The sequence below is a fragment of the Rhea americana genome, unplaced genomic scaffold (assembly GCF_003343005.1).
Source record: "Rhea americana isolate MKP2758 unplaced genomic scaffold, rheAme1 scaffold_58, whole genome shotgun sequence".
In the NCBI taxonomy this organism is placed as follows: Eukaryota; Metazoa; Chordata; class Aves; order Rheiformes; family Rheidae; genus Rhea; species Rhea americana.
The window spans coordinates 5,056,929-5,083,423 of record NW_028186734.1 but is presented as its reverse complement, the minus strand read 5'-3'; the positions used below and the strand labels follow the sequence as shown (position 1 = coordinate 5,083,423).

At 39.3% G+C, this 26,495-nt stretch overlaps 1 protein-coding gene across 1 annotated transcript in view; it reads left to right on the top strand.

Annotated features, from left to right (window-relative positions):
- Nucleotides 1-26,495, top strand: part of OSBPL1A (oxysterol binding protein like 1A) — a 77,594-nt gene that overhangs the window by 45,353 nt on the left and 5,746 nt on the right. Inside the window, exons 16-26 of the mRNA XM_085319271.1 lie at nucleotides 4,058-4,220; nucleotides 11,753-11,909; nucleotides 17,053-17,128; nucleotides 18,396-18,530; nucleotides 18,906-19,003; nucleotides 19,755-19,937; nucleotides 20,483-20,590; nucleotides 20,673-20,762; nucleotides 21,003-21,129; nucleotides 24,404-24,520; nucleotides 25,315-25,438. Of these exons, the coding sequence (XP_085175397.1) occupies nucleotides 4,058-4,220; nucleotides 11,753-11,909; nucleotides 17,053-17,128; nucleotides 18,396-18,530; nucleotides 18,906-19,003; nucleotides 19,755-19,937; nucleotides 20,483-20,590; nucleotides 20,673-20,762; nucleotides 21,003-21,129; nucleotides 24,404-24,520; nucleotides 25,315-25,438 (1,378 nt within the window). The remainder of the gene's footprint in view (nucleotides 1-4,057; nucleotides 4,221-11,752; nucleotides 11,910-17,052; nucleotides 17,129-18,395; nucleotides 18,531-18,905; nucleotides 19,004-19,754; nucleotides 19,938-20,482; nucleotides 20,591-20,672; nucleotides 20,763-21,002; nucleotides 21,130-24,403; nucleotides 24,521-25,314; nucleotides 25,439-26,495) is intronic.

Here is a 26,495-nt window from a genome sequence, read left to right as displayed (position 1 = left end):
TGCAATTGCTCTTGTACAAGTAGCTCCCGACAAGGGTCGGGCGCAGAGCCCACGCGGACGAACCCCGTGAGACCCCAGCTGGCTTCGCACGGGGCTCGCTGAGGCGGTCTGCACTGCCGCCTCTGCCAGCTCTGCCGAGAGCTCGCAGAGCCGACGGTGGCACTGGCACTGCGGGCATCAGCTGCAGGGATAAAAAAAGATATGACACTTATTCCAAAGCTAGAGGATGAGGAACTAAACCCGGTAAGATGTGAATTACCATCTGGCCTTTCTGCAGCTCAGGCACAACTACGAAAAGTGTGGAAGCCACTGCTACAGCRCAAGGTGTGCCTTACGCGGGCTATCAATACAACATCTCCTCTGGTATTTCTCTGAATATGCCTAGGCTGGATTTCCGGAGCTGTGCATACAGTGACATCTGCAGCATTTTGGTGTGGTGTTTCATACCTTATTTTTAATTAAGTATTTGTACCACTGTGTGTAAAACACAGTGAGGCATTCAGGTAATGAAACTTCACAAAACTAGGTGATATTTCACTGAAATGTTTTGGTCTGTCTGCCTCATTCTGGTAGATCAAAATGTGTATGCATCTGAAAGCTCATTTTTTGCGGGGTTCTTTTTGTCTGCAGTCATGTTTCTGGTTTATACGTAGGTCCTAAAAWTTTTTGTGTGAAAATGTATTTTTAAAACTAGTCTGGAGGTTCTTTTTACACTCTTACAGTTGTTTCTATGTTGAGACAATGAAGAAAGACAAGATGGGGAAGAAGAAGCTTTGATGAGAAAGGGGATGAAGCTGAGTGTAAACTCCAGAAATACTGATAGAGTAGCAAGGGGCATGGAATAATTCATCTCAGAACTTAAGTATTGGCCATGTCTTGTGAATCAGAATAAAGAGCAATCTACTTTTTATGTTTTGGTAAAACCTGTATATTGATTAGTCAGTAATGTTCAAGAAAACTTCTACTTTGCTAATACTTCCGATATGTCTGGATAGAAATCTTTCTCATTATGATTGGAAGAATGGTGACTACATCCCGTAGTTTGGAGGGTTGGGGTGGGGGATCTGCCTCTGCAGTCAAATTACTGCAGGAAAATTTTGAGAGATGTATTAATAAGAAGACAAAACTGATGATACCACTTACTTAAAGCTGTTTTACAGAAAAGTTAGTGTATTTAGTATGTTTATTTCAAGCAAGATTATTTCTCCAGTGATGCCTATATTTAAGTAAATTACGTGAAGATGGTACTAGTTTTATTTGTGCAAGTATCAGGCTTTTTTACATGTAAAATCAGATAATGGTGGTATAATCATCTTTTTTTGGTTCTCATGTCAACACCATTGAATTGTTTTGATTGTAAGGGTGCAGTTGTTGTTGTTAGAGAGAGTATTTCCAGACCACTGCCTTTTGAGAGGTGCCCATGTGAACTCTAATCCTGCAATGAGTTTTGGGCTGCAGGACTTCTTCTGGGCACTTCTGTGTTTGCTGAATGTATAGGCCATTCTGCAGGTTGATGAGTGCTGCTGGCAGAGATTTTGTACGGGACTTTCATCTCCTGCCCCCAAGTATTGAATTAAGGCTGCATTAAAACGAGATCATTCAGATACAAATGAACGTTTTTAAGCTGAAAGCAGCAAACTTCAGTCTGAGTGTGTTTTCTTTTATTCCTAGCCTTTGTTTCCTTATGTAAGAGATGAAAAGCTTTTTTCCTGCCTACTGGTAGTGTAAGTGCTTCACTAATAAGTGTTTGGCAGCTAGGAAATCTGCGAGTACATAGAAAAATGAACCTTACTGTTAGGCTGGCTGTTTATTTTGGAATGGGAAAACAAATGGGAAATTTGTTTTCATTCCACCTTCTGCAATTATAAATAACTCCACATAATTTCTACAGACTTTTTTTGATCTCAAATCTGTATTTATGTTACCTGTTTATTTGCACTGCCATGCTTGGTGGATGCAGGAAAAAAAAATCTTGATTTTGTTAGATATACTTCAATTTTCCTTTCTTTTTGCTGTTAGATAATATTGAAGCTTAAATTTATAATATTTAACATCACTCCTAATTACTTACCAAAACAGAACAGAGGATAAAGGCATCTAATTCTTCTGGTTTTAGTCTAAAATTGCAAATACCATATTAGTAACTCGTTTTGTTTTGCTGCTTAATAATAATGAAAAGTACCACTTCAGTTTGAGTCCTTCTCCTTCCTCTCTCAAGTGTGTGAAATACAAATGTTAATTCTATAAATAGGCAATTCTTTAAATGATTTGTTGCACAGAAAGATCTCTGCTGGAACTCCTCAATACTTGTTCTTTTGCGAAGGGGCACATCTGACTTCTGTGAAGCATCGCAGTAATTGACTTTGTTGGAACATTCAAAGTGAACTTTAAACAAAAGTGGCAATAACTTGTCTAGATTTTGTTCATTTTGTTCAAGAACTGTTTAAGAACTGTTAGACAGTAGCTGACTTAGTGATTTTATTGCTTTCAGTTAGCAACCCAATTTTATTCTCTTTAATTATCATTTAATTGGATTGCTACTCTATACTCAGCCTGGTAGCAAAATCAGCTGATTTTGCTATTAGGCACAAATGAGAGGGTGAAAATTTCTTCCACAGGTCTTTCTCCAGAGGATATGCTACTGCCAGAATAGAAACTTCTCTAGAAGTGGCAAATTTACTTTGACATTTCCTTTCTAGCCTCTAAATTCCCACTCCCTCAGTTGTGCCCAATTCTGAATCTACTATTTCAGTGGTTGTTATAACTGAGAGAGCTGAAGCCTCCATAGGGAAATAGAAGCTATTATTAGATCTAGAACTATTATATTTGAACTTTTTTTGAGAGAGTTGCCTTATAAATGTAGTTGCTTATGTTAACAGTACTTGAAGTAAAGGTATGATGTAGAAGGTGATCAGAAAATGACATAAGAGCAATTTGTAACTTAGATTCAGAAAAGCAACGTTGGTATGTGTATAACTTGCTTAGGAAAGTAAGTTGTCCGTGTAGCTGTTCCAAGAGATTAACTGATATGTCCTTGCTGGTTCTTCATGGAGGGGGAATTAGAGTTGTAAACTGACCTTTGAGAATACACTAGAGGACAAGGCAATAGTTGGGGATGCTGAACAGGAACAAGAAGGGCAAGAGGGAGGGGGAGGAAGAGAGTAAGTCATTTGGTGACTGGAAGTTAATGGCACGTGACAGCCTTGCTGTGTTGGGAGAATAGGTCTTCAGGAGTCAGTCAAAAAAGGAGTCAGTCATTCAGGAGTCGGTCAAAAATTCTCTCCATTCTCCTAGGAGACAGAGGAAGCAGGAAAGCACAGGCAAAAAAGGAGGAGGAAATAGGAAGGACATGTTGCTCTCCTGTTACTAATCTTGAACTCACGATGCAGTTAACATCATCCTCTCTCGTGCTGGTTGCATGTGTGGGCTTAAAAAAGCTTCTACCATTTGGGTGGCTGGTTTACTGTTCAGTTTCTGGCTCCTCTGTAAACTGTTTTGGGAATGGGGAGGGAAAGCTGTTTATATCAAAGATAAATCAGTCAGTAGAGGAATCTCTTCCTTAACCTCCTTCTCTAATCCTCAGGGATGCATGTTTTCATCTCATAGTTCAGTTGTAGTTATTTGTAGCTGGCATTCACATTTGCTCTGTAATTCGATTCAGCTGATGCTTCTTGGCCCAAATTAGAGCTGACTAATAGAGGTAGCCTTGTATGAGTAGAAACTGATCACTATAAGGTCATCCAAGTAAAGAGTTGTAAGTATTTCTGCTCAGATTTAGGGTGCAGTTATCTGACTGGCTTGTTTGTATTCACTCGTGGAATTTTGATTTATTCTATTAAATTTTATTTGGTGGATTTCTCAGTTACTGAAAAAATGCTGAGATACAACCATTGTGGTCACAGAAATTGTAGTATTCTCATTAATCCACATGACTTCAACTTCAGCCATTTGCCTTTGGACCAGTTTACTTATTCATTACAGTCTATTTTCTGAATAGCTTTGAGCTATGCATGCCTGAAAGAGATGAGATTTTATTCATACATGTATCTACTTATAGGTGAGGAATTTGAAACTGGAGCATGAGCAGGAGAAAAACAAGATCTTGTCAGAAGCATTAGAGACGCTAGCCACTGAACACCATGAACTAGAGCAGTCTCTAGTGAAGGGATCTCCACCTTTAAGCATCATCAGTGAAGAGCAGTTCTATGATGCTGTTTCAGGTAAGTAATGATGTCCAGAATACGAGGAAATAGCAAGCATGTGTTTGGTGATCAAGTTGGGGGGCTGAGGCAATGGTCTTGCTCTAAGTGAAATCTCTTTCCAACATGGAGCTAACTGTAGGAAAATACTGTGCTGTGTGAGTGGGCCTCTAAAATTATGCCTGAGTGTAAACTTTCCTCAATTCACCTGTAGAACTGTGTTGTTTTACCTTAGCAGGACAGAAAGTTACAGGCATGAAAGGTGCAGTTGCCTGGATGTCTATGCCCTTTTTTTTAAATAGCAAAATTTACAAGTCCTATTTCAAGAGATGTAAATATAGCTAGAAGTCTTCTGAATTACTTTATCCATGGAGGTATATGGGGTTTTTTTTTTGTTTTGTTCTTAAGATCAGTCCATAACAAACTGATTATGAGGGATAAAAGGCTTGTTTTATTTCACCTCTGTCTATCTTAAGTGTCACAAATGGAAGAAAAGAATCAATCACAATTTTCTATGCATCCTCAAAGTACATTTTTATGGTCTGCTCTTCAGTTCAGTGCCTTTCATATTTTCATGTGCAAAACATGCAAATAGAGATTTTTGGAAAGCTGAACTGCATAGGATGATTACAACATGCATTGACATAGATAGGATGTACATAGTGCAGCTCAGTAACAGCTCTAATTGGGTGATCTGGCAATGCACAGCTGACTAAAACTACAAAAACTGCTAGAACTAACAGGATCTAGAAAAGCTTGAGTATAAACTTAGTTTAACTGAAGCAGATAATTAGATTGTGATGGCATAATAATGAGCAGGTATGAATGGGGTTATTTGTTCTGAAAACTTAACTGTCTGATGCTTTTGACTGATGAGAAAACCAGTGTTTCCCATCTTTAAGTGTACTGCAGTGCATAACTTAACTAAGCATTGGATAAAAACAGGCAAAGTAGAGTTTATGTCGAGATGCTCAAGTGTATAGCAGAGGAACACAGTAAATCAACAATAGAGTTTGTTTCTTGACACAGTAACAAATGTATGAAATCTTCAACCAGGCGAAGAGATTAAGGAATACTAGAAACAGGTTCTTCAACTAGAACCAAAGGAACAGCTCTACTTAAAGGCCTTCAGCTCTTTCACTTGCTGCAGCAAAGCAGAAAACAGTTGTTTATATGGTGCTACTGGAATGTAGTCTCTCCGGCCAGGCTTACTCCATTTGTATATACAAGAGAATACTCTCTTAGCTCTRAAGAACTATTAGTCTATATATCTCCTAACTGACCCAGTATCTAAAACTTCATCGTGAATGAAAGTGTCTAAAACTACCTTTCTGGTTGGGAGAGGAGGTATTTTTGCTGCTTGAAGCTGCATATAAATCGTAACAAGCAGATTGTGTAACTGCAAAACTTATTCAATATATATATATCTCAGTTCTCCATTTGAGAAAAGTTACTTGAAATAATTCATCTTGTTTACAATTTAAATATTTTTTTTAGGGCGGACTCACTTTCTTAACTCTGTCAGCTTCATCAGACTTGTATTAAATGCAGTAGTTTTGCAGTGATTTTGGGTCCTCTCCGTCTCTGAAGGCACATGTCTAGGGGAAGGGCATTCAGTTACTGGCTAGAGAAAGGGAAATGTGCCTTGGCTTTCTGACCCCGGTTGCATGTTATGACTTTCAGTGTAAACATGAAAAGAACTAGTTTTTTGTCATGTTCATTTTTAGCTAATCACTAGGATCTTGATAATATAATTCTAACCCTCTCGTTTTTCTGCCATGTTGACAGTCTTTGGATTCTTGACTAGAAGGACAGTATGACAAGAATGTAGTGAGAGCAGAGAGATCAGGAGATGCGACACTAAGTTTGGGGATGCGGGGCTCCCATCTTGGGCTAAGGAGACAGGATGCGACCATAAATATCTTCATAACTGAAAGCAGTGACTAGACCCAATTGTCAGAAGCCAAAAGCTTATAATTCCAGACCAGGACTTTCAGTGCCTTAAAAGATCTGGCTAAAAAAATTCAGTGATACTAATTAATAGATAGATTCATGAATCATTTTATTAGTCTATATGGGGAATTGAGTGAACACTTATCAATATATGAGTGCTTTTTGATTGTTAGGATAACTTTTAATCCTTGCAATGGGAGGTTAGTAGACACTGAGCTTGACAGCAAGAATTACAGGAAATGGGAGTAACTTTATATTACAAAAGGATACTATCCAGTTTTAAAAACAGCAAATATGAGTGTCTTACTAATCTGAACTCTTCACAGTAACAGGTTAGTAAACAGTGTTTCTGGGTGTGCTGATCCTCTCATCCTAGGAGTGATAGAAATATGTAGTAAAACTCAACAGTATGTGGAGCTGTGGAGCTCTTGTTGGAGGATGACATGCCAACAGATGTGAGGAAGGAAGAAGTACTATACAAGCTGCAAAATTTGTTGAGACTGACATCTTTTAGAGAGAKAGATGACTTATTACCAGCTTTGATTAAGCATACAGACCTCAGGAAACAGGCTGAATACAAATCCAGAGTCTATCCACAATGCTGAAGACAGCTAAGCAGATCAAGAACTTAGAGGTGAAGATACTTGACTTTGACTTGCAGGTAAAAGGTCTTACTKAAACAAAGTTTCTTTTGTGTTGGAGGGCACTGGTGGTCTTGCATGGATGTGATCTACTGTAAATGCAATTATTTAGCTACGGGCATATTTAGGTTATAGTAAACCTAATCTGTTGTACCACAGATTCAACTGTTATGTGTTAGTAATGGCTCTGATGTTTCTAACTAATGCTCTTAAATGGTACCAGAAGCAGTGTGCCGGTTCTGTTGCTTTTGTTCACTTTCTAGTTTGTCTGCAATTATCTGCTCACTTAAAAAAAAAAGTGCAAAGTAGTGTGAGAACTTACTGTTCTTTCCTTCCATATTTGGGGTTTATCAAATAGCATTTTTGAATTTATGACCTGGATGAGGGGACAGAGTGCCTCCTCAGCAAGTTTGCTGATGACACCAAGCTGGGAGGAGTGGCTGACACACCTGAGGGCTGTGCTGCCATTCAGAGAGACCTGGACAGGCTGGAGAGCTGGGCAGAGAGGAACCTCCTGAGGTTCAACAAGGGCAAGTGCAGAGTCCTGCACCTGAGGAGGAATAACCCTAGGCACCAGTACAGGCTGGGGACTGACCTTCTGGAGAATAGTTCTGAAGAGAATTGTTAGAGAAATACTGTGAGAAAAACCTTGCAAATAGTTAACAAGACTCAAAGACAAGGGGGAGAGAAAAACAGTACTGCAAAGGATAACCAGCTCCGGCTAAATAACCTTGATGAAACYACAGCRCTTTGAAGATTGCGAGGGGTAGGTAAGACAAAAACAGCAGAATAACCCAGAAGTGACCTTAGGTTCATTAAGGCTTATTAACATATTAAACTTCACACCCCTAAATGAATAATGAGATGGAATGACATGATAATGATGTTACCACCTCTTCTTCGCTTCCTATGCTAATTAACAAGAATGTGAAAGCGCAAGCACAGAGCGATTACCTGAGGTAATGAAATTGTAACCAATAGAAAGAGTTGTATAAAATACTCCCTGAAAAGTGTGTATAAATCAAGAATGAGAGGGGGAGAAGGTGTGCTAGCTTTGTGGATTTGCCACCTAGCACCCATCTCTGCGCAGAAATGAAATAAACAARTATCTCRACCCTGTGTGTCTATTGGTTGCTTGCACACCGGGTAACAGAACCCAGATTTTGGGACAACAGAAGGACCTGGGAGTGCTGGTGGACAGCTAGCTGACCATGAGCCAGCAATGTGCCCTTGTGGCCAAGAAGGCCAATGGTATCCAGGGGTGCACGGGGAGAGTGTTGCCAGCAGGTCAGGGGAGGTGATCCTGTACCTCTACTCAGCCCTGATGAGGCCACATCTCGAGGACTGTGTCCAGTTCTGGGCTCCCCAGTACAAGAGAGATATGGAGCTACTGGAGAGAGTCCAGCACAGGGCTACGAAGATGATCAGAGGGCTGGAGCATCTGCCCCATGAGGAACGGCTGTGAGAGGTGGGCCTCTTCAGCCTGGGGAAGAGAAGMCTGAGGGGGGATCTTAGCAATGTGTGTAAGTACCTGAAGGGAGGGTGTCAAGGGGAYGGGGMCAAACTCTTTTCAGTTGTCCCGTGTGACAGGACAAGAGGCAATGGGCAGAAACTGAAGCACAGGAAGTTCCGCCTGACCGTGAGGGGGAATTTCTTCCCTGTGAGAGTGACGGAGCACTGGACCAGGTTGCCCAGAGATGCTGTGGAGTCTCCTTCTCTGGAGATCTTCAAGGGCTGCCTGGATGCAACCCTGCCTAACATGCTTTAGGTGACCCTGCTTGAGCAGGGAGGTTGGACTAGATGATCTCCAGAGGTCCCTTCCAACCTTACAGACTATGTCTGTAAGAATTTCTCTGACTGAGGACTTCTTGCCTTGAGTACAGTTTAAAGAGTGAATTCAAGTAGGTCAGAAGGAGAGTGGGAGGAAAACACCTGGTCAGAGTTGAATCCCAGTCCGGTCAGTGGTTCAACACTGTCTTTCTCAGGTGTATTGATTACTTAGACACATTGGCCAAACTTTTGTTCCTGGAAATCAAGACTTGTTGGTTGTTACAATAGGAGATGACTTTGCTTTGAGAACAAGTGGTTAAGTGACCAGTGCTTCTGCCATTTCCTTTTGCTCTTCCACTTCTGCAAAATGTAGTTGGCATTTTTACTGTTACACTGATACTTGTGGTTTCATGAGCTGGAGGGCTTCCTAGTCAGCTTTCTCTTGTCTCAAGGATCACTTAAAAATTCTGGCTTATGAACAGCAGCTCGTCTTCCTTCCCTTCCCTCTTTTCTCCCACACCTTCTTCAGTTCACTAGGAAAATCTCATTTTCTCCTAGATATCTGTTTGACAGCTGCTCTGTAACAACTTGTGAATATAGATCTTTTTATACAGTGACGGAGGAGTATGTAAATCTTAATTCAGAAGGAGTTATTTGCAAGTACATTAAGAAAAGTTCAGTCAGAGTTGCCTGTTGATCCAAGCTCACAAGACAGTTCTAGGCCTATTCTTGTTGACACCTGAAAAAGAACTCTGAGGCCTTGTTAGGCTCAGTGGGTCAGAGGAGATACCTGCCTGTAAAGGTTTAGGGACCGGAGATTCAGAGACCTTTGGCAGACTGGGCTGTTACAGGCGTACTTTCTCAATGAGAGCTGTTTCTCAAGGAAATGTGAGAGGTATCTCTAGAGAGCAATACTTACGTGACTGGTGTCTGGTTTTTATTCTTAGTCTGTTCTTTTTTGCATAGTATGTTCTTGTTATATTAAGTAACCCACATGTTCTCTGGAAAAGACTGTCTGGTCACCATCTCCAGCTCCGAAAAGAAGGTTTGCAGGCGATGAGCTCGGYCACTTCGGCGTAGTTGTCTTTCAGTGCTGTGACCTGAGGCCAGGAGCAGGAGAACTGAGTGTGCCCGTCACGTGTGCAGTGTTTAAAATCMCTCCCTATGCTGAGAAGCACATTAGAGAGCGGTCAGAGATTCTGACAAAACTTAACCTATTCTTTCCTTTCTAGATGTGGGGCAGCAACTCAAGTTGAGGAAGTCATTGTGGGAAACCTTGTAGTGACTCTTAGCAGAAAACAGGACKGTGCGTGACTGTACTGAAAGTGAAAGGAGCCCTACTACCGTTGCTCYGCTGTGTTTCGGAGTTTGTTTCACAGTTCTCCTGTCCTCGTAATTGTTGGCAGAGTCGAGCAGCTCTTTCAATAGAGAGATGCAGTTCTTACTTTGAAGGGGTTTATAGCTTGTCATGTGTTGGCTGCACAATGGGATCAGGAAGCTGAGGCCCAAGCTGTGTTATGTTGCTAGAGCATCTCTTCCTTTGTGGTATYTGGATGTGTTAATAGTGTTTTTCTCTCTATCTGGGCTTAGGCTCTCTGGAGAAATCGGTACTTGCGGAGAGATCGGTTACATAAAATAAAAAAGTCTTTCTGCTTTTACCCTACTTGTTATATACAGTACCTGCCAAACTAATGCTTGGTATGTTATATCATAACTTGGCATGTAAATAGACTGACAAATTTGGGGAAATGTGTGAGAAGATTCTCTGGAGTGCCAGTCCGCTCTTTTAACTTACCCTCAGCACCAGCTGGYAGTTCTTCTCATTCCCTAGCAACTGACTTAATTTCAGCACTGTCTTTACATAGATGGGGATAGGTGTTTTTAATGAAAGCCATGATCTGCTTTATGTTCCTAAGTGTCTCTCTCCGGAGGGAATGCAGACCTCATGGCACAGCCCATCTGTTAATCAGGATTTTTTCCTGTTCTTGACRCTAATGTGGTCTGGATCTAGCAGAAAGTCCTCTTGTCAGTGTCCCCTTCACCAAAGTATACTTAACGTGTTTTGGAGAAGCTACTAGCATCCCTTTTTAAGAGAAAAGAAGAAAGCACCTGGCAATAGGCAATTGTGGCTTGAGATATTCTTATTATAGATACTCTGTGCGGACTACTCTCTCAACAGATTTTGATTGCTGATTTTAGAATTAGAATCAGAACTGGAAACAGAAGCCATAGAATTTGGCTTCTGGTAGAAGTTGGCTTTGCTTTTTCCTGAAGCAGGAACGCTTTGATTTAGCTGCTTACCATTCATTGCTGTATCTGGCCTTTGCTAAAGGGTTTCCCAAATGAGATGAAAACTGGTGAATCTTTTACTTGTCTTGAGCTGTTCGTTTGCTTCCTAATGCTTGCAGTTGATAAATCCTTTGACAGGCTTGTCAGATTTGAAAGAAGGAAACATGAAAAAAAACTAAAACCTTTTGCCAGGAAGCTTTTACCATCTAATATGGGGCAAGACTGTCTCTYCTCCAGAGCAGGTTAAGTGTTAGCCAACCCATACACTATTTGGAAATGAGGTTGGCTTTATTTTGTGTTTAGCTTTAGACACAATGTGGATTGTACTGTTAGCCTACCTTCTAGAGTACAAAGTTTACCTTACTGGCTGGTGATCTTATCGTTTAGACTTTGCTGGGACTTACGTGGCTAGTGTAATTTATTGAGTACAATATCCTCTTGTTCACTGATATACATGCAGTAAGTTGGGAAGGAAGATTGCTGAAAAGTACCAGATGTTTCAGGAATTCAGACCAAACCGAAATCTTATATAGAAGGAAGAATCAGAACTTGAATGTTAAGCTAAATGTTATTTAGCTGGGTAAGATACTGGCAACCGTTTGACTCTGGCACTAGTCTTAAGCAAGTTGTGGTAGCTTCGGTTTAATCAAAACATCAGGTTTTGATACTGTGTGATATTTAATCTACTGTATTATTGTCTAGCTTGCAATCTCTTTAGTCTATATCTCAATACAGAGCTGTGGCAGTCTGTGGCAGTACGAGTTACTTACCAAATGGATGCTGTCACCAGGACACAGTAGCCTCCTTAGGTTTCAGTTTTATACGGAGGGAGAAGGTCTGTTAGTGACTGAAGTGTAGCATTGGCAGTAGATTCATTAACATGCACCTGCTCTTTTGCAGATTCAGAATCTGAAAAATCATTAAGTGGGTTTGAGACAACAACAGCATACTCGTTAGAGGACAGCATGGATTCAAAAGATACAATAACTTCAGGCATGTCTGAAGAAAAAGTTTGTGGCGGTGGTGAATCACTGTCTAACGGCATCAAAAAACACAGGTAAGATGTTGCCAATTCTTAAGGTGTATAGTAAGTTGTAATTTTGTGTGAAAGACCACAACTTTTAAAAGGTAACTAAAAGCTTCTAAATAAATTTTGTTAGATATGATTGAAAAGTAGTTAATTGTCATATGGTTTTATAAAGAATATTTTTCTAAGGCTAACGTGTTCCTTTGCATCTTGCTTTTTGATAATTAAATGTGAATAAGTAAAAATACAGTATAATGTTATGTAAAAGCAAACAGTTGTTTTTGAATAGATCTTACTGAAATCTATGTGTATTTTAATTCCTTCATATATCTTTAATGATCTGTGCCTCCTATTGCCTCTTTAATTTCTAGTCATTTGATCCCTCTATCGGTATCAAGAATGAATGAAAAATATTTCTAGCGTGGCATCAGAAACTCAAATGTGAACAAAGGGAGTCTTATTCTAAAAGTCTCATCTATGTTTTATGGGCTTATTTTGTGTTGTCAAATGATCCATTTTTGTTTTGTTTCCATGTCTATAAAGAAGGACAATAGGTCTGGAGCTAATGAGATGTAATAGACACCACTGCTCTCAAGTTTCAGTGGAAGGGCAATATGACGTGTGCTACAGATTGGGCCAGACTTGAGCATGTTTCTAAAAGACTAATTTGAAAATGATTTGGATGTGCAAAATGATGATGGGGATAACAGATATCTGTAAAAATAGGGAAATAAATTTTAATTTTACAGAAGCAAGCAAGAAAAGCTTCAGTTAGTTGGTATCTTAAATGGTTAAACTGCAGTCACTATCAAARTGTGTGGTAATGTCTGAGACTTGATGTCTCAAAGTTCAACTTCCGAATGTAGGTCCCTCCCATACTAGGCAAAGGCTAAGGCATATGAGGTCTTGGGTGGAGGAGCAGGGGGTGGTTTTAAAAGGCAGCGTAAAGCAGCTGACTAAGCATTCTGCTTTGCACACTTGTGCTTTTAACAAGGTGGTATTTATGGCCTTGGCTAAGTGCCTTTCCRGGTTAGAACAGGAAGTTTAAAGGAAGGAAAGCACTAGATGAAGGTGCATTCATTGCCTGGGAAACAAGGAGGAGAAGGGAAGCAATTCTTGAACCACAATGATAAAGATAATGCATGTTGTGACATACATTTTCTGAAAAGTTTAACACATTTGATTTTCTTTTTCATAAAAAGTAACCTGTCTGGTTTTCATAACCATGCACTAACTATGTTGTCAGAAGTGTGAAAAGCAGGTGACCAGAGGAGCATTTAAGATCCACTGTTTTTGTAAGGGGGAATGAAAAATAGTAAGTGACTCTCAGTAAGTTGTCTCTCTTTAAGTTGCATGTGTTTTTATAATAAAGAAGGAAATCGCAGCAAAACTATTCCATAAAGTGACTGGCTAGTAATTTAAAGAAAGTTGGAAACAACWGTCTTACATATATAGGAACATATGGTTGTATTTCAGATGACTGAATGTCTAGAGCACTTTTTAGGTTAAGCTGTAATGCTGAGCTTTTACTGAGCGCCTTGGTTACACATTGGGATTTGTGTGCAAATATATTGACGCAAACTGTTTTTCTCCAGAGCTCAGCCAATTTAAATTCTACCTTTACAAGAAYGTTCTCAGGGGATGGGAGTTGCACAATGTTTCTAGCTCTGTCTCTGAGACTCTTGGTGGCAGTGGTATTCGTGTCCTGATGTGGGATTTGTTTGCTACATCTGATTACAGTGACTGCAACTGCGGGTCTGCAGCTGACTACAGAACTGCGGTACCTAACTGGAGCTGCTGGTGGCTCTAATTTGGGCCTGTTTTGGGGTAGTTAGGGGGCATTTAGTCAAATATGCATCATCTGTGACACCCCCTTTGTCCTTTTCAGAGTAGAAACCTTGTACTCTGGGGTTTGTTATAATTTCTTGTCTATTTATTTAACTTCCTTTTGTTAGCTACATGGAAGCAAGTCACTTAATGCAGATCAGAGTACTATCTGTTGCTTAAGATCTTGATACCTTCATATACTTCCTCAGATGAATAGAGGATTTGCAACTGCATGTGAGTTGCACATATAAGTTCCTGATAGTGTTTACCCGCCAATGTAAATAAGACTTTTTCCTGCCTTTCTCCAGAAAGCCCGAGCTGTCATCTGCCTCTCCTTTTTAAGTGGTTCGGTACAGATAGGTGAGTGTAGGGGCTTTGATTTTTGGTTGGAGCAGTAGGAATCAATCTGTTGGTTCCAAGGAAAGAAAAGTGGTGGGACRTAAGGTATGCACCTAGGTGAAGCTAGTGCCAGTGAAGAATATTAAATACGTTGGCAAGGTGCTGTTGGTGGTGGTTAAAACTTGGCTTTCATCAGAYTAGTCACCTTTTAAACTTTCTAGGTGAGTCTCGATAGCTATGACATGAAAATACCAAGGAATAATTATCAGTTGTAYTCCTCTGTCTAGTACTGGTTTATTAACCTCATTTGCCTCCTATTGATTGATCATAGGATGCTTGAAAGAATGTGGGTAACTTGATTTCCTGTAGTTTTAGGCTGATGTGAGAATGGACACCATAATATTGAAAACTGGATGGGGGGATTCAAGAGATAAGAGAATGGTCCATAAAATAACTAGTCTAGAAGCATTCAAATTGGAAGTTTTCGTGTGGATTTTTTTGTTTGTAGTTGGTTGTTTTTTGAGAAAGAGAGGAGGGCTTTGAGTCTGAGCCAAACCTTACCAAAAAAACTGAAAAARCACAAGAATGTTCTGTAATACTTGCCAACATTTAACATCCACTTTGTCACTGCTGCTTCCCTCTTTTATTGCTGAGTTTCTTTGTAGTCAGCTTTCCTTTCTCAGGGGCCTTTCAAAATGCAAATGTGCTTGTTTGTGATTTGGGGGGGTGGGAGGTTATTTTGTCAGGTACCCAAAAAGAGCAAGCTAAACATGCTGCTTCTAGACTGTATATGATCCCCACATCTTCCCCACAAGATCACTGCAGTGGTTACCCTATTGTAGATATGCATTACAGACAGTGTGTTTGCTTTTGAGTGAATGGTCTTAAACTTATCRGTTCTGCTGCAAAGAAATTCCAGCAGATGTTCTTGTCACTTAAAGCTAAAATTATCTTCCTGAGTTGCTTCTAAAATTGACATCTGGAAGGAAATTTTTACATTCACAAACCTTTCCATAATCACAGGGACTGTGTCAAGGTTAGTAGGCTTCAAGTCTTGGCTGTCTGTCATTTTCTGTGTGTCCTTACTTGTCCCCAGGATCYTTTTTGCTGGCTTTGAATTGTTTTGTTTCTTCAGTACGAGTGTGTAATACAGAGGAAAGAACTGACTTGCATTTCAGGTTTGGCTTATGCAGTCATGTGCAGGCCCTGTAGATGAATGGCTTACACAGAATGCCAGCTTTCATGTCATTAAAAGCATTGACTAGAGAGACAGGTTAACTTTAATGAAAATGTAAATTTTCATATTTAGGAAAAGTGATCCCTCTGTATGCATGGGAAAACTAGAGATATGTGAGAGCCTTTTCCATACAAAAGGGCTCATTTGAAAACAAATACCTGTTCTGCAAACTACCTTTGTTAAAGAGTACACAGAAAAAATAAGTAAACACTACGAAGAGAAAGGATGAGACTGAACACTTGGTGGACAGTGTCCTCTCCTGGACATTAGTGTCAGAGCATCCACAGAATGCTTAATATTATGCAGGCAGATCTGATTCACTCTGTATTTTTGTAGTACTGCAAATTTGAGTAGGGAACAAGTGGTATCACATTGATCGATTAAAATAACTCCTCCTCCCACCCAGCCCCAGCATGGGAGCTGAGTAAGATGAGTCAGTATTTGGCTGCTAGCAAATAAGACAAACATAGTTTGGTACATTGAGAAATTCAGATATATGACTAGGTTTCTGATTTGATGGGGCTCATTTTAGAGAGCTTTTTTTTATTTGTTTGTTCATTYTGAAAACTGAAGGATGAGCCCTGGTAAAGATATTTCTATTACAGAAAAATATGTGAGGGGCCAAAAATAAAGCTACTGAAACTTACTACTTAGCCTGCAGAGATTCTCATCCTTGCAACATCTGTCTGTTTATCAGAAAAGTGGGATGGAGGAGACAACACCACTCTTCAGACTGTAGCTCTCTGATTATTGCTTTAGCTGTGGGGGGGACAGGACCTCCTTGGTTAGTTTTWCAGGCAGAATTAACTAAAATTTGAAACTCAATAAAAAGTTTGTGCAGTTTGAGTGAGCTATAGGTAATTCTTACTTCAATTTTCCTCATTGATATTGGCTTTATGGTACAAACAGTGACTTTAGTGTTGTTATGGGCAAAGAGCTCTAAGCCACATTTAATGCTTTTCTATAGGTAAATTGGATTAATTTATCTAGTCAGTAGGAGTAAGAAAACTCAACAAAATATATGCCTAACTTCTGTAATGCTGAGAAGCGCAGATACAGCCTAAATGTTGGTCTTAAAAGTGTATTTAAAACTTGCTTCGGTGTACATAGTCCTCCATACAATGGGCTGTGATGTTTTCTGTTCCCTAGCAATGCTGATTTTTCTGTTTTTCCTRAGAGTTGATTTTAATTATAGACAACAAATGTCATTGCCCTTGAGTCAGTATACAGGTGACTTATCAAATACCCCCAACTCTTTAACTCTCAAACCTGTTCAAATGCAGTGAACCCACCTACAGCATCTTTCATGAAGAATACTCAAAAGCACTCAATTGTTCTCAGGAAAACATAATTAAATGTTTTAATGATGCCATCATGCAAACGCTGTCCTTATAACTGATGTAGAAATTCTCTTTGCTCTCAAGCAAAATGAACAGGTAGTTCTGGTACTGTTCTTGGAGAAATTCAGCTTTCTTTGCAGGTAAAATAGTTAAATGCTTCAAAGTAGTACTGTGATGTTCACCCTTGCATTTTAATCTTATTTTTTTATTATAATTTTTAAAAAATAACTAAAAATTAAGTTTAAATAAGATTGATATTTGTAATGAAAGCTTCCTAGTGCTGCTTTTGCTTGGTAACTGGCTTTACAGTTTGGATGATTGGGAAGAGTGTTACTTTCGGAAAAGAGTATTTGAGTTTTTCTCAACCATGCTTAGTAATGGAAAACTTTTCTCTTTCCTTCCCTCCTCTATTATCCCTTCCTTTTCRCAGAACAAGCTTGCCATCTCCAATGTTTTCTAGAAATGACTTCAGTATTTGGAGTATCTTAAGAAAATGTATTGGAATGGTAGGTAATCAGAAAGCTACAATAATAGACTTGAAATATTTTGTTTCATTTGAGGCCCAGATGAAAGTGTGAGTGTGTGTGTGTGTGTGTGTGTGTGTGTGTTAATCTCCTTCTTAGGCTTTTGTTTGCTTTTATAACTCAGGAAGGTTAAGAGTTGGTCAGAGCAGTATTGGTTGAGAAAAGGCATTTTCTCTTGAATTCAGACCTTCAATCACTTTGTGGTATCAAAAACTTGTATTTTGACTCTGAGAACAGGAATTTTCAGCTTTTTCTGCCTTTCCCCCTTCCTCCCAGTATTTTAGCAGTATTACTGCCAGACGGTGGGCAGATCAGAGAGGTTAGTTGGTTGGCACTTAATCTGCTTCCAGCCAAGGGTGAATTGAAACAAATTCCTCTCTCCATTAGGTCCTGCAATAGGCTGAAGGTATTTACTGCCATTAAACCTCCGTCATCCCGTAACACTAGCATACAGAAGGGAACGTGCGTTTGGTTATCATTCTGGTCTGCAGAAACGGTTGCACAGAGGTAGCAGTCCCGGGAGGGGACAGGGGGAGGATTGTACTTAAATATCTGTCAAAGCTGTTAGTGTCAGGTGYTGCTGTTATGGTCCTGGCTACTCTGCACATTGCCAATGGTCATACTACGCTTTTAATGTGCTGATGCAGGCAGTTTAAACCACTGCAATGTTAAGCATTCAAAATGCATGCTTTTTAAAAGCAGGGAAGAAAATAAACAGCAACAAAACAGAACTCCTCTTAAACTTGTATTCCTGTTTTGTTTTTTTTAAAAAAAAATCCCTTCAGAGTTTAAAATTCTTGCTTTTTGCTCTTGTGCTGCCACCTTCCTCCATCCTTTCRCTTCCTTCTTCCACTGCCTGCTTGTCTCCGAAGAAGATGTTGAAGTAATTAGGTGGCCTATATCTATTTTAAGAGTAATAAATATCTCAGTTTTTAAAAGGGCCCTTAATACTTCATTCCAGTGTTTCATCTCACYTTCTTAATACATTTACCAGTAGGAAATTTGTTTGATGTTTGGTTTTCTTTTTGTTTTAAAAGAAGTGGCCTTAATGTCAATATAGATAGGCTTATCAAGCTCGTAAGGGATGTAGAGGGGGGTTTCCATGCAGCATTAGCAGGGCCAGGTCAAGCACATTGCATTAGCACTAAGAACCTGATTTATTTTTGTAATAAGCCAATTACATTTGGGTTACTGTAGGTCAGTGTATCTAATCATTTGGTTTTTAACACAAATTTCATTTATGCATCAGGAGTTGTCCAAGATCACAATGCCGGTTATATTCAATGAGCCATTGAGCTTTCTGCAGCGACTTACAGAATATATGGAGCATACATACCTCATCCACAAAGCCAGCTCACTTTCTAATACGACTGAGCGAATGCAGGTATTTTTGCATGTGGTARTTTATATTAGTCCTTTCTGAATGTTCTTAGATTTTCTTCTTCATAGATAAACTCTCATTATAGGAGGAACTCCTGTAATTTGCTGCATGTCTGATTCTGTTGTTAATTTGTTAACCGGTTTTGCCTATCCAGGGAAGTATTGTGCTTTTTCTAAGGCTTGCTTTTTTAGCATTTTGATGAAATCTATTTATGCCTCTCCCTTGGCTTAAAAAAAAAAAAAGAAGAAGAAGAAGAAGAAACCTACGCTTGCTAAGCCACTAGAGAAGAAACATTCTGTAATACCATGGCTGTTGTTGATATCTGACAAATACTAAAATTCAGTAGAGTTAACTGTGTACTTGTGTTTGTTTAAATAGTGTGTCGCTGCATTTGCTGTGTCTGCTGTAGCCTCGCAGTGGGAACGTACGGGGAAGCCATTCAACCCACTGCTTGGAGAGACGTATGAATTAATCAGGTAATGAATAAAAGGTGTACTGAAGAGTAGAGGGTGGTATTCTACATAACCAGTGTTTTGTTAGGCTTGTTAGATGGCATACAGACGGCTCTTTGGCTTGAAAATATCCAGCATTAGCAAGCACCTCCTGCAGCTGCTAGGAAATGTGTTGCTGGTGTTTCAGCCATGCACCCCTCAGTGAAGGGAAGCCACTTAGCTTTTCAACCCAGAACAGGCTTTAAATTGCATTTTAAAAGCAAACTTTATTTTCAAAAATGATTTTTTTTCCCCTAAAACTTGAATGAAAGGCTGCATGTTACATATRAAGGAGGTGGTAGAGTTGTAATATTCATTATGTGGGTGTCCAGAGTACRAATAGTTGATTTTAGTGTATTAGTCTACAGCTGCCTTTAGAGGAAGTTCTCTTAAACAAGTGACGTTTTGGCCTGTGATTATGCAAACATTTGACTTAAAAAAAATCATTATCAAAAATAAACACATTGGCTAATAAGATTTGGTTGCTCTTTTTACCTTTTCACATGTCCTCAGTTTCTTAGAATGAAGATATATTAGTTGATCGTCCTTTGTGTTACTGTGGCATTTTAAGTAACTCTTGCGCTGAGTGCAGTGACTATGCATGAGTCAACTGTGTATTTTACACTAGTGGTGAAGAACTACATCTTCAGCTTCACTTGATACTAGATATATGCTTTCAGTATTTTTTATTTTGTATCTTCCGAACAGTGTTTTTTTATTTTATTTTATTTTGCAGAGATGATCTTGGATTTAGACTTCTCTCAGAACAAGTTAGCCATCATCCTCCAATCAGTGCTTTCTATGCTGAGGGTTTAAATAATGATTTTGTGTTTCATGGATCAATTTATCCTAAACTCAAATTCTGGGGCAAGAGTGTGGAAGCAGAACCAAAAGGCACAATGACTTTGGAGCTTCTTGAGTAAGTTGAAAAGTGATAATTGTGGACACATCTGTAATGATTAGGGCGCGTTACATTCTCATGGCTTAAGAGTGTCTAACAGCCACATCCTAATGTTTGATAGCCAATCGCTTTGCAGGGAAGAGGAGATGAGAAAACGAGAACTACAATCATTCAGCCTGATACACTGCATAATAATAAATTTTCTGCTAACTAATTTGTACAAACTGACRTTGTAGCAGTAGTTGGTGCATGTGGCTGTATATTCTGCAGATGCCTGGACATCCAGTCTTACCATGACTAGTACACTTGAGTCCTRTTGACTTTCCTCGTGTGATTCAGTGCCAGCAGAGACTGACAGCACTGAGGCTGGTGTTTTAAAGAATTAATAAAATCAGTAGCAGTATCCCTTGTTCACCTGGCATGGTTAGTAAACTCCTTGAGTTTTCCCGGCGTATTACMATGTCCCTTCCAAGACTTGGTGCCCTTTGTAGAAGACAGCTTATTGCAGCAGTGCCATTCAGTACAAAGACTGTATACTTTATTCTTTTTCTCTCTCCTTCTAGACACAATGAAGCCTACACRTGGACAAATCCTACTTGCTGTGTGCATAACATTATTGTGGGCAAACTTTGGATTGAGCAGTATGGAAATGTAGAAATAACTAACCACAAGTAAGTTAAGAATATGAGTGTATTCACTTGCCGGGAATTTAAAAAGAAAAGCATTTGGAAATAATTGTTGTTCTACCTTTAGAACCGGTGAGAAATGTGTTTTAAGCTTCAAGCCCTGTGGCCTCTTTGGGAAGGAGTTGCACAAAGTTGAAGGCTACATTCAGGACAAAAGGTAAGATTCAGTCTTAAYAGAAACAAGCTACTGTGCTCACTTTCTGGTGCGAACTGTAGAACTGAATGCTGTTAACAGTGCATCAAAAGCATGAACTGAAAATGGGAAGGTTGTAACTTGCATAAAACCAATAAGTTAGGTTTGCAAGTTGTTCTCAAAAGTTACTCTTTCAAATAATATGTTTGAAATGCTGAAATAAATCTGCTTAAGCTCTTTCATAGACTTAGTCTTTTTTGACAGCAAAAAGAAGCTCTGTGCGCTGTATGGGAAGTGGACTGAGTGCTTGTACAGTGTTGACCCAGCTACGTTTGAGGCTTACAAAAAGAATGACAAGAAAAATGCAGAAGAGAAGAAAAGCAGTAAACAGGTATTACTCGTGTAAAGAGATGGTATCTCAAAAGCGTGATAGGACAACTAAATATTTTAACAGCACTTTAAGTGCATTACAACTTACTTTTCACTTATTCTCTCTGACCTAGWAAGATTCAAAAATAGATTGAACGAGTACCAGTATTAAGGGATAAAATGCTGACTCTTTCAAGAGTTTGTATTCGAAGTTACCAGAAATTGGCACAATCTATCCACTGGCTGGTGGTTCCTTACCCATCTCCTGCAGAGTTGTTACCTCTTCATCCCAAGTCACCTGGAGGAAATGACCTGTGTATTAATTGGACCCTGGTTCTGATTATGTTTGATAATATTTATATTCCAGTAGAAGGATTTGGACTCCTATAATATTTCATATCTTGATGAAAGATCCTATTTTCCAAGTTTTAGAAGAAATTTTGTATTTCTGTTTATTCCATTGCCACAACTGCTGAAATGCTACCTTTCCACAATTGTATTTTTTTTCCTAATGGAAAAAATAACATTCTTAATTCTACTACATTTCTGATAGCAGTATGCTTTCTGTTTAAGACAAATAGTGGTGGTAACAGTAGCCTGATGAAGAACAACCATTCCTAGTAGCTTAAAAGAGTTACTGTCCTCCTTTGCTGAGTGAAGCTAGATTTTTTTGTTTAAGTATTGGTAGCTTTTAACATAAAAAAGCAAAAACAAACCTCTAAAAGCAGTTGTTTCTGTGCAGATTCAGATTGTTGCTGTATCTGCCATTGCTCYAGCGCTTGCTATCATGAGAGTGCTAAAGCACTGGAGATTTCTGCTCCTCTTTGAGGTCTGCCCCTGTGAGCTCTGGGGAGAAGGAACAAAGAAAAAACACAGCCTGCGTCTTTGTTGTACTTGAGCTATCACTTGGCTTTCTCTGACAAAGCTCAAGACTACTCTTGCTTTTTAATTCAGAATAAAGCACTCTTATTTCTAAAGCTCAAGTTGCATGTTGCCCTGATTCTAGTAAAGCACTTTTTCTACTCATTTAACAGAACTATTTCTGTATAGAAGGCTTAAAGCTTTGTAATGTGCACTGTAAATCAGCTACTCTTTCTCTGTTGAATGTATATCCCCACTGCCACCTTGTGTTTGAGGAGCTGATACTGATTATGGTTTTTTGAACTTCTAAGTGACAAGTCTCAAGTGTAATGTCTGAATGTGCTTTGTCACCTCATAGAAATGAAGCAGTCRTTCGGGCAGGAAAGTACATGGCCTTTCAAGTTTCTCCTAATTAGAGTTTTCAGATTATTCTTTAATTGTTTTCCACTCTTCCTTCTTGCTTTGTTGCTGCTAATGTAGGCTCACTTCYGTCTCCCTTTAGGGGGCCTTCTTGGATGTGAATCCTTTTGCAGATCCTTTTGTCTTTTCCCCCAAATCTCATTGACTTTTGTAGGGATTAAATTTTTGGAAATACCATCTTACAGGATGCTAGACAAACCTTCATATACGCAAAGGTAGATATTTTACCAACATCATGATAGAGTTGCAGTAGGCCTGGGGCTCTGCAAAGGTGATTCAGCTCTGGTGGACTAGAGCCATTTTTTGATTTAAGATAAAGCATTTTGTGCTGAATTTCCAGTGCAAATATACAGAAGAGCATAATGTAAGATAGCCGTCAGGAGTTGCCTTCACATATGCAGAGTTACAGACACAGACACCAGAGGTCTTGCTTTAGCAAAGTGTGTTACTACTCTCCTTAGAATTGGAGAGACTTTGAGTAGTGATGAGCATAAACTATGCAGCATGTGGCAGGAGCACATTAAAATCCTGGTTTCATTCTTTGYAGTTTTGCAACATCTCAGATTGTATCAAACAAGACAAAAAACTACAGTGTGTATTGTGTCTTTTTATAAAACTTCGTCTTGAGTTTGACACTCTGGTATTGAAGTTCCTTTGTTCTGATATAAGAATATCTTTCTGATCTGTGTTTTACCTCAAATCCTAATTTCTTACAGTGAGGAGTGTCCCTTAAAGATTAGAACGCCAGATTACCAGGGCAGCTCAGATGTAGTCATCTAAAAGCCTTGTTTAGCTTCTTAGTARCTAAGGGACTGAACCTGCTCTGTGTGTTGTTCTGGTTCCTTTGCAACTGGTTTGCTGCYAAAACAATCATACCCACGTACTCCGCAGAGAGACGGAGTTATTCATTCGTCGTAACTTTCTAGGAGCCGTAACACATGAATCATCTCAGAATACAATTAAGTTCAGTTCTGGRTACTGGACTACTTTGTACAAAAATATCAGTCTGTATTATCTGATGTAACCATCAGAGATCAAAGCTTATTAGCAGCAAGATTAAAGTTGCTGGCATGTAGCCAAAGTATTTAAAGTGATTGGGTTCATTAGTTGCCTTTAAATTCAGCTCTGCTCTCCAGTGGTCTCTGAAATGTGCTGCTTTTTTAGCTATGATCATGATACTAGATTTTCTTGGGAGAAGTCTTACTCATTGTCTAGCTGGCCTCAGTTCGGTATTATAACATACTCTCTTGTGGCTGAATAAATACCAGCAGCTCTGGACCTCAGCTGATCCAGAGRAGTTTGTTAAAAGCTTAATGGTTTAGAACCATTGGTTTAGTCGCATCTATGCTGTGGCCACCAGTTATTCTCTACTGYGCTGCTAACCTGGGCTGAAGGAGTTGCTCCCTTTCTGGGAAAGCCATTCAACAGTATTGTGGTTGCSTCAAGCAACGTATGCCAGCCCTTATAGGATACCCTTTCCAGAAGAAGTGGCAACTCTAGAGTATCCATTTAATACCTTTACCATTTTGGTAATGTAATSGTCAGTGGAAATGAAGATTCCTCTGAGCAAAGAGCAGTAGCATTGTCCTTTCCATCTTGTACAAGGTGATGACAGCACTTACTTTATGTGCTGTTTTTTCCTTGATGTGTAAGGTATATGACTTCTCCTCTTCAGCTTAAATCAAGTAGTAATGAAGTTAAGTAGGAGGCATAGGAATGCRTATGTTTGAGTGCCTAGTGATGGCAAAATTGTCATTTCTTAACTCTTGAACATCCAGATCTTATCTACAAAGGCACTAATGTAAGAAACTGGTAGACTTCCCTTGGGAGGGAATTGGAKACTATGTATTCTATTTTAATCTTTCTGATGAGCACCTAGAAAAGTTCCTGTGTTATTGGAATTACTTACTTTGGTCATGGAAGTAACTTTWCTGAAGTCTCAGTGTTGGAGTGAATGGGTTCAAATGGTTTATGACTCGAAATAACTCCTTCTATTTTGTGTGTGTTGCTTTTAGGTGGGTAATACTGAGGAACCAGATGAGATGCCATTGCCAGATTCTGAGAGTGTTTATGTTATTCCTGGAAGTATTTTGCTATGGAGGATAACTCCAAGACCTCCAAATTCAGCTCAGGTCAGCTATTGCTTCTGCTTCCYGAAAATGTATGCTGTTCTGTCAGTTTGCCTGTTCAGCACAAAGCAAATCCATTTGCTTTCGTTTTCATGGACAAGTCTGGATTTACCTATTTATTGTAACAAACTCTCCCACTGCTATTGTAACCAGGTGAGGTGGGGTTGGAGGAAAGGCATGACTCTTTCTAATTAGCTGAATTTCTCTACAAAATTGAATGTTCCATGTAGGTAGTGGTACAGGGAATTTCCCTGCCTCTTCTCCTCCCCGTCTTCCCCCTACTGAAGCACTTACTGTGTGATAAATCTCTACTGAAGGGCTTACTAGACGACAGACACTTCCTAGGAGATGTGTGCTCTTACAGGGCTTGCAAAATATGCATAGCCTGAGTTGGTCTGTAAAGGGTCATGGAGCTGGAGAGCCAGTGAGCAGAGTGCAAACTAGAAAGACCTAGAATTGAAACAAGAAGAAGCGCCTTCATCAGGTTCATCAAGGGGGAAGTGCCTCAGTAGAGATGGCAAGGAAAGTGCTAGTAGGACTGGAAAAAGAAGATAGAGAGAAATAGTGCACTGAGTAATTGGATGCTGTCCTGATTAAACAGAAACACCAAGGATCACCTACACTGTGCCTGACACTGCAGTTTTGCTTGYATCTTTAGTATTCCTATCCTGAGTGATTAAAAATAATAATTATAAAAGCACCTGGATATTTGTTTTTAGAATACTGCTYTATTGTATATTAAAACCAGCAGCTAAAGACTTTTTTATAAAGTCATCCTTTACCATTGTCTCTTTCAGATGTACAATTTTACTAGCTTTGCTATGGCTTTGAATGAGTTGGATAAAGAAATGGAGAGTGTCATTCCCAAAACTGACTGCCGACTACGACCAGATATCAGAGCCATGGAAAATGGTGAAATAGGTAACTTAATTATTGCAAAGGCATTTTATTTTCCCAAGTTGAAGGACTGGAAAAATRGAAATAAAAAAAAAATCCATTCTCAAGTTGGTTGAATGTTAAAGTAGCAACCCATGAAAATGTGTTCCTTCATATTACAAGATAGTAGCTTAAACTCAGCCTTGACAGGTTATGGTATGCTTCCAGTGAAAGTTCTGTTAYGCACCTACTTATGTTCTCCATATAACCAAGAATCTTAAAAACTTCAGGTTGATGGGCTTTTTACTTGCTTTTAGCCTCTTTGCTGTGYTCCATAGTCAAGCCCTGTAATTGGAAGCTTGTCTAAGGAGACAGGTTCTGACCATCAAAAATACTTGTGAACTTCTCATTTTTCTGTTTCCAGCAGCCAAAGCAAAAGTAGTTTGATGTGCCAGTTTTGAGTATTACTGTCAAAACTAAGCCAAACTTCAGTGACAAAAGATGCTTAATGCAGAATTATACTTCAGTAGTAGCTGAGTGTTTCTGTTGTCTTAGAATAGTGAATTAGAAAAGCATTGTGAGACTTTAAATGAGCAGAAGTTGTATGCTATTTAGAAACCCTGTAGACATTGTTAGAGTAGGTTCCACAGAGTGAAAGTCTTCTGATACGTGCTTGGGGTGGAATGCTTTGATATATAGCAGCTGACTTGAGTGGACAGTTGTGCCCTGCCTCTGGCCATTTTTGTGCTCCTCTGTTTCTTTTTGGCATTTTGCTTACAAAGCAGGGTGGCCTGGTTTGTAGACTAAAAGCATGGGGGCTCTTAGTTTCTCTGGTTTGCTGAGCGATCTCTGTAAGTCGTGAAACCTCTGATTCTGTTTTACCTATTTCAATGATTCTGACTGCTTCTGATAAATAGTCTGAGATTTAGATATAAAACATGAAGACACAGGCATAGTATCATGTCGTTGTGCTTGTGAAGGTGGCGTTTTTTTTTTTTTTTCTTCGGAAACTGATAACCACTTCCCTGAGGCTTAAAAAAAAGCAGATCAATGAATTCCCCCAACCAGCRTCTTCTGTATATAGGATTGTTTTTTGGCAAGT